Raw genomic sequence first — 21,591 nt, forward strand, 5'->3', positions numbered from 1 at the left:
TCCTGCGCTGTTCCGATTTTGCCTCCAGTGATGGCTCTAAAGTATTCCAAATCAGACAACGTATATCCTGCGGCACTACTAACGTCATATATTATGCTACTTGCCTGTGCCCCAGGATATACGTTGGTCTTACTACTCGCGAACTTAGAGTTCGCGTACGGGAGCATGTGCGGGACATTGGCGCGGCCAGGACAGGTGAGGGGGATTGATGTGCTTAATCTGGGCATTAGAGATGGTGACAATAAAAAACGGTTAGCACAGATTGAAACTAAGTGGATCGTCATGCTCGATACTGTGACCCCGAAAGGTGTTAACGAATCCCTTAGTTTCACTCCCTACCTCTAGTCTATTATACTCCTGTCTCTCAGTGCTATCCCCCATCTTTAGTTTCCATCAGGATCCCTCTGGTGGATTTCAGTTTTGTTTTTAAGCTGTTTTTAACTTATTTTTTTCTCCTTTTCTTTTATTACCAGTAATTATCGCTATGTGGGCCCTGCTTTGGTCCTCCTCCTCCCTTGTCACGCTACCCATTTTTGAAAGCCGCCATCATCACTCGGGCCCGCTGCATGTGTGGATGTTTTCTGAAGAGTACTGACCATCAAGCGCCTGCCCAATGCACATGAAGTTATCTGCACAGTTCCTGCGTCAATTACGTCACGTGACTTTGTATTTGTGATACTATACCCCTGTGCAGGAATGGATTACACCATGATTTGTCATCATCATTATCCATATTGGGACATATCTGACACATATGTTTGTATATTTTGTCTGTATTGTTATGTCCGTATGTGGGCTTCCGGCGCTTATTTACCAATTGGAACTTTGTTTCAATATTTACCCTTAATCCACATCGTTCCACTGCAGCGCGCCCTCCTGTGGCCAAGCGCATCGCCCTGCGTGCGGGCGGCTCTGACATGTGGGAGGGCGTTCTTTCGCCCTGTGCGCAGGTCCAGAACCTTTTTTCCTGACCTCCGTGCTTGGCTGGACGCCAGGTCCTCATGTCGGGCTTTCCTGCCGCAGTGCGCATGCGCCGATAGTGCCACTGCGATTGGCGGCCGTCGGACATGTGATCGAGGTCAGGGGGGTTATAAGCAGGTCCTGCTCTACCATACTCCATATCCCCTTGACGAAGCGGCGTGTTAGCACTGCGAAACGTGTGTCGGGGCCATCTCACCGGCGGGACTCCCTCACCTCTCCTCCCCCCTGCATGGGTAAGTTTACAGTTTAGTTTCTGCTGCTCTGACATGGGTCACTTATTGTATCTGTTATGGTGCACTTGCCTTAGACTTTCCGCTGTTTCCTGGCACAGCAGCAATTTCCTTCTTTTCTTCCCATGCAATTACCTTCAGATTCTCTTATATATACCTTTACTATATGCTCCTGGTTCTCCTCTTTTTCTGCATCTAGTTTTTGGAGCGATTATAATATAATCTGTGTTATTACCATATATACTAATATCCTCTCCCAGATTTTCTTGATATGCATTTGGAATTCCGGTTATCACCACATCAGCCAGCCTGGTCGCTGTGTCCAGGGCAAATGAACCACTCTAGATACACGAAGCTTTAGAGTCTTTGTCCTACTGCAGTCAGACGCATGATGGATAAGTGATTCTACAAGACTCCTATGCCTGCCAAGACGGTGATTCGTCTAGGTCCATCCTGTGGCTGCTCTTTGCAGGAGACTGCATCCCCCATTAAAAATAAAGAAATGGAAAAAGCACACATATCTGGTATCTCTGTGTCTGTAAAAGTCCAAATTATTAAATGAATTAGCTAGCTAGGTAAATACCGTAACAATAATGAGGGACACTGCGGCATAGCCCGCTGTCACCTGACTGCGGGGCCTCTGTATGGCTCCTCCCCGGTCTCCCACGGGGTGACGGCGCTTTGATTGGAGGCCACGCTGCCGGGGGGCGGGGCCTCATTTGAAAAAAGGGGGTTTGCGCCGATTTGAGCTTCCGGATCCTCTCACTTGGACCCGGACCTGTTTCCCGCCCTCCCTCCCTTGTGTTCGATGTGTTGGTTTTTGTGTGTTATTTAGTCGCAGCTGGTGGAATGGGTGGAGATTATGGTGGTGAGTAGGGTTGAGCGAAACGGGTCGTTCATTTTCAAAAGTCGCCGACTTTTGGCAAAGTCGAGTTTCATGAAACCCGATCCGACCCCTGTGCGGGGTCGGCCATGCGGTACGCGACTTTCGCGCCAAAGTCGCGTTTCAATGACGCGAAAAGCGCCATTTCTCAGCCAATGAAGGTAAACGCAGAGTGTGGGCAGCGTGATGACATAGGTCCTGGTCCCCACCATCTTAGAGAAGGGCATTGCAGTGATTGGCTTGCTGTCTGCGGCGTCACAGGGGCTATAAAGGGGAGTTCCCGCCGACCGCCATGTTACTGCTGCTGATCTGAGCTTAGGGAGAGGTTGCTGCCGCTTCGTCAGAAGCAGGGATAGCGTTAGGCAGGGTCCATTAACCACCAAACCGCTTGTGCTGTAGCGATTTCCACTGCCCAACACCACCTTCGGTGTGCAAGGACAGTGGAAGCTACATTTTTTTTTTTTTTCCCCCTCAGCGCTGTAGCTCATTGGGCTGCCCTAGAAGGCTCCCTGATAGCTGCATTGCTGTGTGTACGCCGCTGTGCAAACCAACTGCTTTTTTCAAAGCACAAATCCTCTTGTTCCTTCCTTTCTGCACAGCTATCTTTTTGGTTTGTACACACTTTTTATTTAATTTGTGCATCAGTCCACTCCTTATTGCTGCCTGCCATACCTGGCTGAGATTACTGCAGGGAGATAGTAATTGAAGGACACTCCCTGTTTTTTTTTTTTTTTTGTGGGAGATTAAGATTGACATTTCTGCTAGAGTGCCATCCCTGTCTGTGTCATCTCTCACTCAGTGGGCCATAGAAAGCCTATTTATTTTTTTGCTTGATTTGGGTTATAAAATCTACCTGAAAAAATCACTACATCAATCAGTGGGAGAAAAATATTGGCCTCAGGGCTTGTGTGCCACTCTTGACTCCTGTGTGCATCATCACTCACTCAGTGGGCCATAGAAAGCCTATTTATTTTTTTGCTTGATTTTGGTTCTAAAATCTACCTGAAAAAATCACTACATCAATCAGTGGGAGAAAAATATTGGCCTCAGGGCTTGTGTGCCACTCCTGACTCCTGTGTGCATCATCACTCACTCAGTGGGCCATAGAAAGGCCATTTTTTTTTTTTTTTGCTTTATTTGGGTTCTAAATTCTACCTGAAAAAATCAATAAATCAATCAGTGGGAGATTAATATTGGCCTTTGGGCTTGTGTGCCAGTCCTAAGCGTGCCATCTCTCTCTGTCTCTCAGATAGTGGGCCATAGAAAGCCTATTTATTATTTTTTTATTGGGTTTATAAATTTTCCCTGGAACAAAAAAAAAAAGTGGGAGATAAATATTGGCCTCTGGGCTTGTGTGCCACTCCTGACTCCTGTGTGAGTCATCTCTCACTCAGTGGGCCATAGAAAGCCTTTTTTTGTTTTATTTGTTTTCTAAATTCTCCCTGAAAAAATCATTTTATTTTATTTGGTTTCTAAATTCTTCCTGAAAAAATCATTTTATTCTATTTTTTTTTTCCTAAAGTCTCCCTGAAAAAAAAACAAAAAAAAAACAAATCAGTGGGAGATTAATATTGCCCTTTCTGCTTGTGTGCCAGTCTTGACTCCTGGGTGTGCCATCTCTCTCTCTCTCTCCAATTGTGGGCCATAGAAAGCCTATTATTTTTTTTAGCTTGATTTGGGTTCCAAAATCTACCTGAAAAAATTACTACATCAATCAGTGGGAGATAAATATTGGCCTCTGGGCTTGTGTGCCACTCCTGACTCCTGTGTGCGTCATCTCTCACTCAGTGGGCCATAGAAAGCCTTTTTTTGTTTTATTTGTTTTCTAAATTCTCCCTGAAAAAATCATTTTATTTTATTTGGTTTCTAAATTCTTCCTGAAAAAAATCATTTTATTCTATTTTTTTTTTCCTAAAGTCTCCCTGAAAAAAAAAAAAAAAAAACAAATCAGTGGGAGATTAATATTGCCCTTTCTGCTTGTGTGCCAGTCTTGACTCCTGGGTGTGCCATCTCTCTCTCTCTCTCCAATTGTGGGCCATAGAAAGCCTATTATTTTTTTTAGCTTGATTTGGGTTCCAAAATCTACCTGAAAAAATTACTACATCAATCAGTGGGATATAAATATTGGCCTCTGGGCTTGTGTGCCACTCCTGACTCCTGTGTGCGTCATCTCTCACTCAGTGGGCCATAGAAAGCCTTTTTTTGTTTTATTTGTTTTCTAAATTCTCCCTGAAAAAATCATTTTATTTTATTTGGTTTCTAAATTCTTCCTGAAAAAATCATTTTATTCTATTTTTTTTTTCCTAAAGTCTCCCTGAAAAAAAAAAAAAAAAAAACAAATCAGTGGGAGATTAATATTGCCCTTTCTGCTTGTGTGCCAGTCTTGACTCCTGGGTGTGCCATCTCTCTCTCTCTCTCCAATTGTGGGCCATAGAAAGCCTATTATTTTTTTTAGCTTGATTTGGGTTCCAAAATCTACCTGAAAAAATCACTACATCAATCAGTGGGAGATAAATATTGGCCTCTGGGCTTGTGTGCCACTCCTGACTCCTGTGTGCGTCATCTCTCACTCAGTGGGCCATAGAAAGCCTTTTTTTGTTTTATTTGTTTTCTAAATTCTCCCTGAAAAAATCATTTTATTTTCTTTGGTTTCTAAATTCTTCCTGAAAAAATCATTTTATTCTATTTTTTTTTTTCCTAAAGTCTCCCTGAAAAAAAAAAAAACAATCAAATCAGTGGGAGATTAATATTTACATTTGTGCTTCAGTGACAGTCCTGCGTGTGTGGCATCTCTCTCATTTGTTGCCACCAACAACAGAGTGTGTAATATTGTGCCTGATTTTCGTTGTGGTCTCACTCACCTGTAAAGGGGTAGCTAAATCATACTGAAGTTATAGCTCACTGTGTAATTTGTGTGACAGCAACAAATACCGTTAGTTTGTTTACGTTTTTAAAACAATGAGGAAGTATGGTGGAAGAGGTCGTGGCCGGGGGCGTTCATTGTCAGCTGGTAATGAGGGTAGTGGTAGTGGTGGAGCATCAGCTGGTCGTGGGAAAAAAAATATTGCACCTAAGTCTGGAGCTGTGGAGCCAGGTTCGTCGTCTGGCTACACAAGGCCTCGAACGCTCCCTTTTCTGGGAGTAGGAAAACCGCTTTTAAAGCCGGAGCAGCAAGAGCAAGTTTTGGCTTATCTTGCTGACTCAGCCTCTAGCTCTTTTGCCTCCTCTCGTGAAACTGGTAAATGTCAAAGCAGCGCGTCGTTAGTGGATGTTCACGGTCAGGGACAAGTCGCTTCCTTGTCCTCTTCAGCAAAAACAACAACAGAGAAGAATGCAGCAGGCGACACAACGGGTTACTCCATGGAGCTCTTTACACATACCGTCCCTGGCTTAGAAAGTGAAGCAGTTAACAGTCCATGCCCATTACAAGTTGAATCTGACATGGAGTGCACTGATGCACAGCCACAGCCAGACTACTATGCTGGTCCTTTGACTCAGACCACAACATTGCCCTCGCAGGGTGCTGATCAAGAATCAGACCCTGATGAGACTATGTTGCCCCATCACGAACGCTATACCACCGACCGACACGGTGACACAGACGAAGTTGCACACGAGCTACAAGAAGAGGTAATAGATGACCCAGTTCTTGACCCCGATTGGCAGCCATTGGGGGAACAGGGTGCAGGCGGCAGCAGTTCTGAAGCGGAGGAGGAGGGGCCGCAGCAGGCATCAACATCGCAACAGGTTCCATCTGCCGGGCCCGTATCTTGCCCAAAACGCGTGGCAAAGCTAAAACCTGTTGGAGGACAGCGTGGCCATCCGGTTAAAGCTCAGTCTGCAATGCCTGAAAAGGTATCCGATGCTAGAAAGAGTGCAGTCTGGCATTTTTTTAAACAACATCCAATTGATCAGCGCAAAGTCATCTGTCAAAAATGTTCAACTACCTTAAGCAGAGGACAGAATCTGAAAAGTCTCAATACAAGTTGCATGCATAGACATTTAACCACCATGCATTTGCAAGCCTGGACTAACTACCAAGCCTGGACTAACTACCAAACGTCCCTTAAGGTTGTAGCACCCTCGGCCAATGAAGCTAGTCAGCAACGCAACATCCCTTCCGGCAGTGTAGGGCCACCATTTTCCGCACCACCTGCAGTATCTGTGCAGGTTTCTTTGCCAGGCCAAAGCCGTCAGGGTCAGGGAATCACCAGTTTCGTAGTAGGAAACACTGCATCTAGGGCACCGGTGGCAACAATACCATCTCCCACCGTCTCTCAGTCTGCCATGTCCACCGGCACCCCCGCTAGTTCCACGATCTCCAGCTCTCCAGTCCAGCTCACCCTACATGAGACTATGGTTAGAAAAAGGAAGTACTTAGCCTCGCATCCGCGTACACAGGGTTTGAACGCACACATAGCTAGACTAATCTCGTTAGAGATGATGCCCTACCGGTTAGTTGAAAGCAAAGCTTTCAAAGCCCTGATGGACTACGCTGTACCACGCTACGAGCTACCCAGTCGACACTTTTTTTCCAGAAAAGCCATCCCAGCCCTCCACCAGCATGTTAAAGAGCGCATCGTCCATGCACTCAGGCAATCTGTGAGCACAAAGGTGCACCTGACAACAGATGCATGGACCAGTAGGCATGGCCAGGGACGTTACGTGTCCATCACGGCACACTGGGTAAATGTGGTGGATGCAGGGTCCACAGGGGACAGCAAGTTTGGGACAGTTCTGCCTAGCCCACGGTCTAGGAAACAATTGGCTGTAGCCGTTCGCACCCCCTCCTCCTCCTCTTCGTCCTCCTGCAGAAGCGAGAGCTCGTCCACAGACCGCAGTCGCACAACCACTCCATCCGCAGCTGCCACTGTTGCACACCAGGTCTCCCATTATGGGGCAGCTACTGGCAAACGTCAGCAGGCTGTATTGGCTATGAAGTGTTTGGGCGACAACAGACACACCGCGGAAGTTCTGTCCGAGTTCTTGCAGAAAGAAACGCAGTCGTGGCTGGGCACTGTAGATCTTGAGGCAGGCAAGGTAGTGAGTGATAACGGAAGGAATTTCATGGCTGCCATCTCCCTTTCCCAACTGAAACACATTCCTTGCCTGGCTCACAACTTAAACCTGGTGGTGCAGTGCTTCCTGAAAAGTTATCCAGGGTTATCCGACCTGCTCCTCAAAGTGCGTGGACTTTGCTCACATATCCGCCGTTCGCCCGTACACTCCAGCCGTATGCAGACCTATCAGCGTTCTTTGAACCTTCCCCAGCATCGCCTAATCATAGACGTTGCAACAAGGTGGAACTCAACACTGCACATGCTTCAGAGACTGTGTGAACAGAGGCGGGCTGTTATGTTTTTGTGGGAGGATACACATACACGGGCAGGCAGTAGGATGGCAGACATGGAGTTGTCAGGTGTGCAGTGGTCGAAGATTCAAGACATGTGTCAAGTCCTTCAGTGTTTTGAGGAATGCACACGGCTGGTTAGTGCAGACAACGCCATAATAAGCATGAGCATCCCCCTAATGTGTCTGCTGATGCAAAGTTTGACGCACATAAAGGATCAGGCGTCTGCAGCTGAGGAAGAGGAAAGCCTTGATGACAGTCAGCCATTGTCTGGCCAGGGCAGTGTACAGGACGAGGTAGCGGGCGAAGAGGAGGAGGAGGACGAGGAGGATGATGGGGATGATTATATTTTTAATGAGGAAGCTTTTCCGGGGCCACTGGAAATTGGTGGCGCGGCAAGGCCGGGTTCTGGTTTTTTGAGGGACACAAGTGACGTGGATTTGCCTGAAACTGCCCCTCAACCAAGCACAACCGCAGATTTGAGAACTGGAACTTTGGCCCACATGGCGGATTATGCCTTACGTATCCTCAAAAGGGACACACGCATAACTAAAATGATGAATGATGACGATTACTGGTTGGCCTGCCTCCTTGATCCTCGCTATAAAGGCAAATTGCAAAATATAATGCCACATGAGAACTTGGAACTAATATTAGCAACCAAACAATCAACTCTTGTTGACCGTTTGCTTCTGGCATTCCCTGCACACAGCGCCCGTGATCGTTCTCACACGAGCTGCAGGGGCCAGCAGACCAGAGGAGTTAGAGGGGCAGAAATCAGAAGTGGCGTTGGCCAGAGGGGTTTTCTGACCAGGTTGTGGAGTGATTTTGCTATGACCGCAGACAGGACAGGTACTGCAGCATCAATTCAAAGTGACAGGAGACAACATTTGTCCAGTATGGTTACAAACTATTTTTCATCCCTTATCGATGTTCTCCCTCAACCGTCATTCCCATTTGATTACTGGGCATCAAAATTAGACACCTGGCCAGAATTGGCAGAATATGCATTGCAGGAGCTTGCTTGCCCGGCAGCTAGTGTCCTATCAGAAAGAGTATTCAGTGCTGCAGGTTCAATACTAACAGAAAAAAGGACTCGTCTGGCTACCCAAAATGTAGATGATCTAACCTTCATTAAAATGAACCACAACTGGATTTCAAAATCTTTTGCCCCACCTTGCCCGGCTGACACCTAGCTTTCCTATGAAAAGGTCTTGCCTGTGGACTATTCTGAATGCCTTTTCCAATCTCGTAATTTTCTGCACCTGATTGTCCAGCATACGACATGTTTACACCTCACTAAATGGCCAAACTCCCCACACGGGGCCGTGGTATCGACACTTGGCGACAGCACCCGTGAGAGTGCAGTTTGTCTGAAGAGGTGGGTGAGCCCGCTTTTGGTCGACGGCACTGCCACTGGGTCCCTCCTAGTACAATAAAGTGTCTCTGGCGGTGGTGGTGCGCACCCAACGTCAGACACACCGTTGTAATATGAGGGGCCCTGGGCCTGTACCGCCGGCCACAAGACAGTTTCCCCCCACCCCAGCTCAAACAGTGCTCTACCACTTGCAAAATTATCTCACAGCTCCACCAATGTTTAGTCTATGCGCTGACATCCTTCAATGCCTGCCACTGACAATACCATTGTATTGACATTTTTGTTATGTTAGGCCTTCGATGCCTGTCTGTGGTCACTCCTTCCACTAGGCCTCCACTGACCACACCACTGCTGCCCGTGTACCCCTGTAACCAATTTAAAATTGCCTACAGCCATGTGTTATTATTTTAGGCCTTCGATGCCTGTCTGCGGTGACTCCTTCCACTAGGCCTCCACTGACCACACCACTGCTGCCCGTGTACCCCTGGAACCAATTTAAAATTGCCTACAGCCATGTGTTATTATTTTAGGCCTTCGATGCCTGTCTGCGGTCACTCCTTCCACTAGGCCTCCACTGACCACACCACTGCTGCCCGTGTACCCCTGTAACCAATTTAAAATTGCCTACAGCCATGTGTTATTATTTTAGGCCTTCGATGCCTGTCTGCGGTCACTCCTTCCACTAGGCCTCCACTGACCACACCACTGCTGCCCGTGTACCCCTGGAACCAACATCAGAAAATATAAAAATAAGTATTTTGCTTATAAAAAAGAAAATACTGGAGAGATATCAAATGCAGACATTTTAACATTAAAAACAAACACATACAACAAAAATCTGGTACAGTACTAAAAATGGCCACCAGCTACAATAACTTTCTCCTGCAAGTAGTTAACTGAAAGGTTTTTTCAATTTTAAACACAGATATGGCATCCACCGAGTGTTGTCCTGTCGCATCTTCTTTATATTATTGCCAAGAAGATGCAAAACAATGAAAATAATAAAATCATTATTTACCAAAAAAATAGAGTAAGTCAAAACCACATTGCAAATAAACATTCATTACAAATAAAGAAGCAGGGCGCGTCCGAGGGTGAGTATATACCTAATAAGAATATAATCACCCTCGGACGCGCCCTGCTTCTTTCCGACAGCCTTCCTTCCTAAGAATCAGCCCTTCCGTGGTGTAGAGAGAGGGTTTGTTACACTCCAAGGTGTTCCCCAGGTTGCCTTTCCTGAGCTTCGATCTTCCGGCTCTCGTTTAGTAGTTGTTGGAAACTACGGTGCATTGGGCCTACAAATTGGGTATGGGGTGTAGAGAGATGGTGTGTTCCACTCCAAGGTGTTCCCCAGGTTGCCTTTCCTGAGCTTCGATCTTCCGGCTCTCGTTTAGTAGTTGTTGGAAACTACGCTGCATTAGGCCTACAAATTGGGTATGGGGTGTAGAGAGATGGTGTGTTCCACTGTAGAGAGATGGTGTGTTCCACTCCAAGGTGTTCCCCAGGTTTCCTCTCCATTGCTTCGATCTTCCGGCTCTCGTTTAGTAGTTGTTGGAAACTTCGCTGCATTAGGCCTACAAATTGGGTATGGGGTGTAGAGAGATGGTGTGTTACACTCCAAGGTGTTCCCCAGGTTTCCTCTCCATTGCTTCGATCTTCCGGCTCTCGTTTAGTAGTTGTTGGAAACTACGCTGCATTAGGCCTACAAATTGGGTATGGGGTGTAGAGAGATGGTGTGTTACACTCCAAGGTGTTCCCCAGGTTTCCTCTCCATTGCTTCGATCTTCCGGCTCTCGTTTAGTAGTTGTTGGAAACTACGCTGCATTGGGCCTACAAATTGGGTATGGGGTGTAGAGAGATGGTGTGTTCCACTCCAAGGTGTTCTCCAGGTTGCCTTTCCTGAGCTTCGATCTTCCGGCTCTCGTTTAGTAGTTGTTGGAAACTACGCTGCATTAGGCCTACAAATTGGGTATGGGGTGTAGAGAGATGGTGTGTTACACTCCAAGGTGTTCCCCAGGTTTCCTCTCCATTGCTTCGATCTTCCGGCTCTCGTTTAGTAGTTGTTGGAAACTACGCTGCATTAGGCCTACAAATTGGGTATGGGGTGTAGAGAGATGGTGTGTTCCACTGTAGAGAGATGGTGTGTTCCACTCCAAGGTGTTCCCCAGGTTTCCTCTCCATTGCTTCGATCTTCCGGCTCTCGTTTAGTAGTTGTTGGAAACTACGCTGCATTAGGCCTACAAATTGGGTATGGGGTGTAGAGAGATGGTGTGTTACACTCCAAGGTGTTCCCCAGGTTTCCTCTCCATTGCTTCGATCTTCCGGCTCTCGTTTAGTAGTTGTTGGAAACTACGCTGCATTAGGCCTACAAATTGGGTATGGGGTGTAGAGAGATGGTGTATTCCACTCCAAGGTGTTCCCCAGGTTTCCTCTCCATTGCTTCGATCTTCCGGCTCTCGTTTAGTAGTTGTTGGAAACTACGCTGCATTGGGCCTACAAATTGGGTATGGGGTGTAGAGAGATGGTGTGTTCCACTCCAAGGTGTTCTCCAGGTTGCCTTTCCTGAGCTTCGATCTTCCGGCTCTCGTTTAGTAGTTGTTGGAAACTACGCTGCATTAGGCCTACAAATTGGGTATGGGGTGTAGAGAGATGGTGTGTTACACTCCAAGGTGTTCCCCAGGTTTCCTCTCCATTGCTTCGATCTTCCGGCTCTCGTTTAGTAGTTGTTGGAAACTACGCTGCATTAGGCCTACAAATTGGGTATGGGGTGTAGAGAGATGGTGTGTTCCACTGTAGAGAGATGGTGTGTTCCACTCCAAGGTGTTCCCCAGGTTTCCTCGCCAATGCTTCGATCATCATGCTCTCGTTTAGTAGTTGTTGGAAACTACGCTGCATTAGGCCTACAAATTGGGTATGGGGTGTAGAGAGATGGTGTGTTCCACTCCAAGGTGTTCCCCAGGTTTCCTCTCCATTGCTTCGATCTTCCGGCTCTCGTTTAGTAGTTGTTGGAAACTACGCTGCATTAGGCCTACAAATTGGGTATGGGGTGTAGAGAGATGGTGTGTTCCACTGTAGAGAGATGGTGTGTTCCACTCCAAGGTGTTCCCCAGGTTTCCTCGCCAATGCTTCGATCATCATGCTCTCGTTTAGTAGTTGTTGGAAACTACGCTGCATTAGGCCTACAAATTGGGTATGGGGTGTAGAGAGATGGTGTGTTCCACTGTAGAGAGATGGTGTGTTCCACTCCAAGGTGTTCCCCAGGTTTCCTCGCCAATGCTTCGATCATCATGCTCTCGTTTAGTAGTTGTTGGAAACTACGCTGCATTAGGCCTACAAATTGGGTATGGGGTGTAGAGAGATGGTGTGTTCCACTCCAAGGTGTTCTCCAGGTTGCCTTTCCTGAACTTCTATCTTCAGGCTCTCATTAAATTGTGGTTAAACGGAACAACTGCATTTGGCGTACTAGTTGGTTTGGGGCCTACTATCGGTGTCTGCCGCTCCTTGCTGTTCTCCTGGTTTCCTGTCCTGAAATTCCGTTTTCAGGCGCTCGTTAAGTAGTTGTTAATGTTAGACTGCATTTGGCCTACTAGTTGGGTTGGGGCCTACTATCGGTGTCTGCCACTCCTTGCTGTTCTCCTCCACTGAACAAAGCTGTGCCGCCTGTTTACTACTGTTGCCAATTTTGAACTGCATTTCGACTACTTACTGATTTGGGCCTACTCTCTGTGTCAGCCTCTCATTCCAGTTGTCCTCCACTGCAATGCCCCCTGATTAGTCCTGTGTTACCAATTTTGAACTGCATTTAGCCCACTTTATTCTTTGGGCCTATATCTGTGTTTCCTCCTCATCCTGCCCATTGCCCAGCCAGTGATAGATGAGTCTGCTGGTACATTGACCCATAACGCAACATTTCCCGTGCACGCTACACTGCAAGATTGTGACCCTGCTGAAAGTCAGGTCCCCCTTCCCGCATACCATACCACCTTACACGGGGACAAACAGGAAGGTGCAGATGAAAGTGCAGGTTCCTTCATCAGGTGGGGGGAGGAATACTAGTTGGCGACGTCACTGGCACAGGGCCTCTCATGGTACGCAAAAGTGTTGCTGCCGGTGGGAGGCGCCCCCGCCGTGCAAACACACCGCTGTACTTTGAGGGGCCCTGTGCCAGTGCCAATGCCAACGAGTGGGCCCCCCCTGCTTGCTCAGGTTCACAGCACTTGCAAAGTTGAAATACTTACCTCTCCCTGCTCCACTGCCGTGACGTGGTCCAGATTTCCTGGGCCCACTAATTACTTGAACCAGCCCTACCCACCACAACTTTAGCCAAATGACCCCCAATTTCAAATGCCTTCCAATTATTATAAGGTAAATTACGCTTGTCAAGCTTCATTAAGAAGAATGGATGGTTTTGACATTAAAATGGGCACTCTAGGTGTTTTCCTGGCCCCCACTCACTGCCGACTATGCTGCCCCATTGACTTGCATTGGGTTTCGTGTTTCGGTCGATCCCGACTTTACGTCATAATCGGCCGATTTCACTCGACCCGACTCTTGAGATAGTCGGGTTTCGCGAAACCCGGCTCGACTCTAAAAAGGTCAAGGTCGCTCAACTCTAGTGGTGAGGATACCTGCTCCGGGAGTCCGGAAGGCAGACAATCTCCCTACACCCGACTGGTTGGCAAATTTTGCCGGTTTTAAGCTGCGACCCAAATCTTAAGCCAAAAGAAAAGATTCAAGTTACAGGAACAAAATTATTTCATAAAATAAACAAAATATTAGTTTGAATTTTCTGGTGTGGCGTCACTTTGTGGGAGAATATTATCGCGGGTCTCGGCAGTCAAAATTGAATTGCAGTTTTTCGGCGCTGCAACAATGCAGAAATAAAATAAGAAGTGATCAAAATGGCAAATCTAGCAAGGAAAATTGCAACATTAGAAAATTTTATTTTTTACGACTATCCGGATTTTTTTTACAACTTAAATAAGAAAAAAAAACTATACAAATTTATTGTCGATATCACACTATCCTGTTGAGTCAACTTGGCAGGTGATTTTTATCACAAAATGAACGCCATGAACCCCCCCCCCCCCCAAAGAAATAAACAATGCCGAAATTGTGCATATTTTTTTTCAGAATGTCACCTCGCTTGGAATTCTTCTTCCTATTTTCCTGTACATTTTATTGGATTGATGGTGTCATTCAAAAGCACAACTCTTCCTGCAAAATATAAACCTTCATAAGGCTAAGTTGAATATAAAATAGAAAAAATCATGGGCTCTTGGATCTAAGACAAAGCAGAAAAAGGGAATTTTTTAACATAATACATAAAAAATCCAAAATCAGCATAGACCATTTTTATCAAAATGTTCTAAGAGTACTCTAATTCCCTTTTTTTGCTTTGATTTTTATATAATTCATTACTGTGGTGGGGTTGGATTCTTCCATGGATATATATTCAGCTTTGTCAGATTATATTGATGAATTTATAGAGATATCTATATCTATAGATAGAGGTGGTCTTTCTAATTATTCACATGTGCTGTTGCAGTGCACACTGAGAATTGCTCATTTTATTTTTGGATGCCTTTGAGGAAGGACCATTTTTAACGAGTTCGAAATGCGTCAGGTGTTGGGGGTTCCCCCTCATGTACTGTTTTTATTGATGAAGATGTCTGAATAAATAAAATTATCTTTTTAAGCAAAGGACTCCTGTGCCGGAAAAATCTCTTGTTTCTATATTCACAGTTATGTCTACTGACATATGAAAATATTTTAATACTAGAGGTTAGGACCATCCCGAATAGGGTCACCTTGACGTCGTTGATGGGTTTTACTTTTTTTTTTTAATCAAAATTATGTTAAATAAGTACCCTATGTTATTTTCATGCACTATTGCTATTTATTTATTGCAGGTTATTTGCTCACTTTGTTTTTATCGGTTTGGTGGTTTAGTGAATAGCATGTGTAGTGTGACGGGTCCAATCTATTATTTTTTTCATTTTATTTTTAAGAATACTTTTACTGTAACCCTGAATAATTTTTTTCTCATTAATCACATTAGTTACCTAGCTTTTTTTTTCCTCCAGGATCACAGTAGTATTGCTGCTTCCGTTGGTTCCACTGTCGCACACGAGATGGGCCATAACTTAGGAATGTATCATGACTTAAATACCTGCACATGCGGAGCTCCAGTCTGTGTCATGAGTGCAGTTCTCAGGTAAAAGCATCAACTTCAATTCATCCCACGCCTTATAGATGCTTCTGGATTAAAGAGAATTGATTATATTCTAATCAATGTTAGTTATTACATTATTAGTGAAATCTATGCCAGCTCATTGTTGATCTACATTTTGACGGAATCTGTCAGCAGGTTTTTACTATGTAGTCTGAGAGCAGCATGATGTAGGGGCAGAGACCCTGATTCCAGGAATGTGTCACTTATTAGGCCGTGTTTTGTTGTTTCAATAAAATTAGTGTTTGATCAGCAGGAGATTATCACTAGAGGACTAGGTGTCTGGCAGCTTTCTGTCAATATACAGTGTCTTGCGAAAGTATTCTGCCCCCTGGAACTTTTCAACCTTTTCCCACATATCATGCTTCAAACATAAAGATACCAAATGTAAATTTTTGGTGAAGAATCAACAACAAGTGGAACACAATTGTGAGGTTGAACGAAATTTATTGGTTATTTTAAATTTTTGTGGAAATTCAAAAACTGAAAAGTGGGGCGTGCAATATTATTCGGCCCCTTTAACTTAATACTTTGTTGCGCCACCTTTTGCTGCGATTACAGCTGCAAGTCGCTCAGGGTATGTCTCTATCAGTTTTGTATATTGAGAGACTGAAATTCTTGCCCATTCTTCCTTGGCAAACAGCCCGATCTCAGTGAGGTTTCATGGACATCGTTTGTGAACAGCAGTTTTCAGCTCTTTCCACAGATTCTCGATTGGATTGAGGTCTGGACTCTGACTTGGCCATTCTAACACCTGGATACGTTTATTTGTGAACCATTCCATTGTAGATTTTGCTTTATGTTTGGGATCATTGTCTTCTTGGAAGACAAATCTCCGTCCCAGTCTCAGGTCTTTTGCAGACTCCAACAGGTTTTCTTCAAGAATGGTCCTGTATTTGGCTCCATCCATCTTCCCATTAATTTTAACCATCTTCCCTGTCCCTGCTGAAGAAAAGCAGGCCCAAACCATGATGTTCCCACCAGCATGTTTGACAGTGGGGATGGTGTGTTCACGGTGATGAGCTGTGTTGCCTTTACACCAAACATATCATTTGGCATTGTTGCCAAAAAGTTTGACTTTGGTTTCATCTGACCAGAGCACCTTCTTCCACATGTTTGGTGTCTCCCAGGTGGCTTGTTGCAAACTTTAAACGACACTTTTAATGGATATCTTTGAGAAATGGCTTTCTTCTTGCCACTCTTCCATAAAGGCCAGATTTGTGCAGTGTACGACTGATTGTTGTCCTATGGACAGACTGTCCCACCTCAGCTGTAGATCTCTACAGTTCATCCAGAGTGATCATGGGCCTCTTGGCTGCATCTCTGATCAGTCTTCTCCTTGTTTGAGATGAAAGTTTAGAGGGACGGCCGGGTCTTGGTTGATTTGCAGTGGTATGATACTCCTTCCATTTCAATATGATCGTTTGCACAGTGCTCCTTGGGATGTTTAAAGTTTTGGAAATCATTTTGTATCCAAATCCGGCTTTAACCCCTTTCTGACCTCCGACGGGATAGTAAGTCCAAGGTCAGATCTCCTGCTTTGATGTGGGCTCCGGCGGTGAGCCTGCATCAAAGCCAGGACATGTCAGTTGTTTTGAACAGCTGACATGTGCCCGCAATAGCGACGGGTGGAATAGCGATCCACCCGCTGCTATTAACTAGTTAAATGCTGCTGTCAAACGCTGACAGCAGCATTTAACTACCGCTTCCGGCCATCGGGACAGAAATGTGCGCATCACCGACCCCCATCACATGATCGGGGGTCAGAGATGAGTTGGCATGACAATCTGAGATCTCCTTGAGAACTTTATGGTTGCTGATGCCGGCTAGTTGTGAGCACCACCCTGTGGTCGGCGCTCATAGCAAGCCTGTAATTCAGCTACATAGGAGCGATCTGATGATCACTGCTATGTAGCAGAGCCGATCAGGCTATGCCAGCTTCTATTGAGACTATTGAAGCATGGCAAAGGTAAAAAAAAAATGTTTAAAAAAATATGAAAAAAAAATAGAAAAGTTTAAATCACCCCCCTTTCGCCCCATTCAAAATAAAACAATAAAAAAAATCAAATATACACATATTTGGTATCGCCGCGTTCAGAATAGCCCAATCTATCAATAAAAAAAAGGATTAACCTGATCACTAACGGCATAGCGAGAAAAAAAGTTGAAACGCCCGAATTATGTTTTTTTAGTCGCCGCAACATTGCATTAAAATGCAGTAACAGGTGATCAAAAGAATATATCTGCACTAATTTAGTATCATTAAAAATGTCAGCTCAGGATGCAGAAAATAAGCCCTCACCCGACCCCAGATCACGAAAAATGGAGACGGTGCGGGTATCGGAAAATGGCACTTTTTTTTTTTCTTTTTAGCAAAGTTTGGAAAATTTTTTCACCACTTAGATAAAAAAGAACCTAGACATGTTTGGTGTCTATGAACTCATAATTGGAAAATTTAACCGTGAGCACTACTAGAGAAGGGGTGCTAAGGACAGGTTCCCAAACCATATAGATTAAGGCTGCCGTCACACTAGCAGTATTTGGTCAGCATTTTACATCAGTATTTGTAAGCCAAAACCAGGAGTGGGTGATAAATGCAGAAGTGGTGCATATTTTTCTATTATACTTTTCCTCTAATTGTTCCACTCCTGGTTTTGGCTTACAAATACTGATGTAAAATACTGACCAAATACTGCTAGTGTGACGGCAGACTAAGGCCGGCGTCACACTCAGCGTATAAAAATACGGTCCGTAATTTACGGCCGTAATACGCTGAAAAGTCCCCAAAATAGTGGTCCGTAGCTCCGCCGTAGGCAGTGTGTGTCAGCGTATTTTGCGCATGGCATCCTCCGTATGTAATCCGTATGGCATCCGTACTGCGAGATTTTCTCGCAGGCTTGCAAAACCGACATACGGATATACAAGGGATCCATGTGCTCAAAAAATAATAAAAACTATAATAATAAAAACTATATATATGAAAACACAAAAGCGCACAGAGAGGTAAAAAAATACTCTGTTGTAAAAAAAGTCACAGTAAATAAGCAAGTGCTAGTCAAAAAATGAAAAAATACAGGGTATTTAGTTAATACGTTTTTTTGCAAAAAAAGTATGTTAAGCTGCTCCACCAATCGCCAAGGTATACCCATAATAGAGCAGTCCTGTCTAATGTATATAATCCCTATCTGATGTATTTAAAAACCTGATCATCCGTATAGTACTTGTATGACCAGGGCTCCGAGAGAAAATATCCACATTGAACATGCAAGATGGAACAGCTACAATGCAAATGACCCACAGAGGAGTGGTGAACTCCCCAGTCTTGTAGAAACAAGAGAACAATTATAAAACCAAAAACAAATGGGCCACCTGCATAGCGAACAAGTCTGTAGGAACCTGTTCACACCACCAAAGAACTTGAAAACACAAAAGTGCACAGAGAGGTAAAAAAATACTCTGTTGTAAAAAAGTCACAGTAAATAAGCAAGTGCTAGTCAAAAAATGAAAAAATACAGGGTATTTAGTTAATACGTTTTTTTGCAAAAAAAGTATGTTAAGCTGCTCCACCAATCGCCAAGGTATACCCATAATAGAGCAGTCCTGTCTAATGTATATAATCCCCATCTGATGTATTTAAAAACCTGATCATCCGTATAGTACTTGTATGACCAGGGCTCCGAGAGAAAATATCCACGTTGAACATGCAAGATGGAACAGCTACAATGCAAATGACCCACAGAGGAGTGGTGAACTCCCCAGTCTTGTAGAAACAAGAGAACAATTATAAAACAAAAAACAAATGGGCCACCTGCATAGCGAACAAGTCTGTAGGAACCTGTTCACACCACCAAAGAACTTGAAAACACAAAAGTGCACAGAGAGGTAAAAAAATACTCTGTTGTAAAAAAGTCACAGTAAATAAGCAAGTGCTAGTCAAAAAATGAAAAAATACAGGGTATTTAGTTAATACGTTTTTTTGCAAAAAAAGTATGTTAAGCTGCTCCACCAATCGCCAAGGCATACCCATAATAGAGCAGTCCTGTCTAATGTATATAATCCCTATCTGATGTATTCAAAAACCTGATCATCCGTATAGTACCTGTATGAATAGGGCTCAGAGAGAAAATATCCACGTTGAACATGTGAGATGGAACAGCTACAATGCAAATGACCCACAGAGGAGTGGTGAACTCCCCAGTCTTGTAGAAACAAGAGTTTTTGTTTTTTGATATATATATCTATATATATAATTGTCTAAGGGTTTTTCCGTCTGTCTGTCTGTCTGTCTGTCTGTCTGTCTGTCTGTCTGTCCTGGAAATCCCGGCTCTCTGATTGGTCGAGGCCGCCAGGCCTCGACCAATCAGAGACCGGCACAGCATCGACGTAGAAATCCCGCGTCTCTGATTGGTCGAGGCCACCAGGCCTCGACCAATCAGCAACGGGCACAGCGACGATGATGTCATAAAGGACGTAGACATCTCACGTTTCTGATTCAGCGACGGGCACAGTATCGACGTAGATGACATAATGGTTGCCATGGCGACGATGATGTCATAAAGGTTGCCTCGACCAATCAGCGACGGGCACAGTCTGCCGCGAATTCTGGAATCATCATTGTCCATATACTACGGGGACATGCATATTCTAGAATACCCGATGCGTTAGAATCGGGCCACAATCTAGTATATATATATATATCTATATATATAATTGTCTAAGGGTTTTTCCGTCTGTCTGTCTGTCTGTCTGTCCTGGAAATCCCGGCTCTCTGATTGGTCGAGGCCGCCAGGCCTCGACCAATCAGCAACGGGCACAGCGACGATGATGTCATAAAGGACGTAGAAATCCCGCGTCTGATTGGTCGAGGCCGCCAGGCCTCGACCAATCATCAACGGGCACAGTGACGATGATGTCATAAAGGACGTAGACATCTCACGTTTCTGATTCAGCGACGGGCACAGTATCGACGTAGATGTAATAATGGTTGCCATGGCGACGATGATGTCATAAAGGTTGCCTCGACCAATCAGCGACGGGCACAGTGTGCCGCGAATTCTGGAATCATCATTGTCCATATACTACGGGGACATGCATATTTTAGAATACCCGATGCGTTAGAATCGGGCCACAATCTAGTATATATATAATTGTCTAAGGGTTTTTCCGTCTGTCTGTCTGTCCTGGAAATCCCGCGTCTCCAGCAGAGGGCGCCTCTCCGCGAATGAAGGTAACTACAGGTCATTGACCTAGTTTCCATTCATTCGCTGGGGTTTTACAGTCAGGAACACAGCTGCATTATAGCAGAGCTCCTGGCTGTAAAAAAAATTAACCCCTTCAGATGGATTTACATCATGGGACGTTACAGATCCTCTGAAGGTATGTATATTGTTGTTTTATTATTTTTTCTTTGTCACAGAGGGAGGGTCTTCAGGTGGATTACCAGAATAATAAAATATTCAAACAACCTGTGTTTTTATTTCATTAAAAGACTTTTTGATTATGTGTTTGTGTTTTTTTTAACCATTTCAGACTATTGGATTAATAATGGATAGGTGTCATAATTGACGCCTCTCCATTATTAATCTGGCTTAATGTCACCTTACAATAGCAAGGTGACATTAACCCTTCATTACCCCATATCCCACCGCTACACGGAATGGGAAGAGAGTGGCCAAGTGCCAGAATAGGCGCATCTTCCAGATGTGCCTTTTCTGGGGTGGCTGGGGGCAGATGTTTTTAGCCAGGGGGGGCCAATAACCGTGGACCCTCTCTAGGCTATTAATATCTGCCCTCAGTCACTGGCTTTACTACTCTGGCGGAGAAAATTGCGCGGGAGCCCACCTCAGTTGTTTCCGCCATTTAACCCTTTAATTTAATAGCTAGAACGGCCAAATTGTGCACATACACGCCACTAACATTAGTAGTGTGGAATATGCAAAAAAAAGGGGATATGAGATGGTTTACTGTATGTAAACTATGTCTCATATCATGTCGGGTTTTGGAAGGAGATAGCAAAAGCCGGCAATTGAATTACCGGCTTTAAAGCTATCTAGCGCTGTATGAAATATTAATATATATACATATATGTGTCTCACTGACATATATATATATATATATACCTATTCTATGTGTACACATTTATTCTACCTATTCTATTGTAAGCTGTCAGTGTCATTTTACTGTACACCACACTGAATTGCCGGATTTTCTCTCTAACACCGCTGCGTATTTCTTGCAAGTCACACTGCTGGTCCGTGTGTAATCCGTATTTTTCTGGCTTCCATAGACTTTCATTGGCGATTTTTTTGCGCAATACGGTGACAAACGCAGCATGCTGCGATTTTCTACGGCTGTTTAAAGCCGTATAATACGAATCAGTAAAATACGGCATATAGGAGCTGGGGCATAGAGAATAATTGGGCCGTGTGTAATGCGTGTTTTACGGACGTATTTTATGCGCTCATACGTCCGTAAAACTCGCTAGTGTGAGGCCAGCCTAATAGTAAGAGACCTAGCACTCAAATTTAGGTAAGATGT

The 21,591-nt window shown here is 44.7% G+C and overlaps 1 protein-coding gene across 3 annotated transcripts in view; it reads left to right on the top strand.

The window, feature by feature from the left end:
- Positions 1 to 1,056: 1,056 nt before the first annotated feature.
- The window catches only part of LOC138676941 (disintegrin and metalloproteinase domain-containing protein 28-like), a 196,111-nt gene continuing 175,576 nt past the window's right edge, over positions 1,057 to 21,591 (top strand). For 2 of the 3 annotated variants that reach the window (XM_069766655.1, XM_069766656.1), the window contains exons 1-2: positions 1,074 to 1,214; positions 14,909 to 15,039. In XM_069766655.1, the coding sequence (XP_069622756.1) occupies positions 14,957 to 15,039 (83 nt within the window). In that variant the 5' untranslated portion in view covers positions 1,074 to 1,214; positions 14,909 to 14,956. Of the gene's footprint in view, positions 1,215 to 14,908; positions 15,040 to 21,591 lie in introns of all 3 variants that reach the window. The other variant, XM_069766654.1, reaches the window with a different exon arrangement.

The sequence above is a fragment of the Ranitomeya imitator genome, chromosome 4 (assembly GCF_032444005.1).
Source record: "Ranitomeya imitator isolate aRanImi1 chromosome 4, aRanImi1.pri, whole genome shotgun sequence".
In the NCBI taxonomy this organism is placed as follows: Eukaryota; Metazoa; Chordata; class Amphibia; order Anura; family Dendrobatidae; genus Ranitomeya; species Ranitomeya imitator.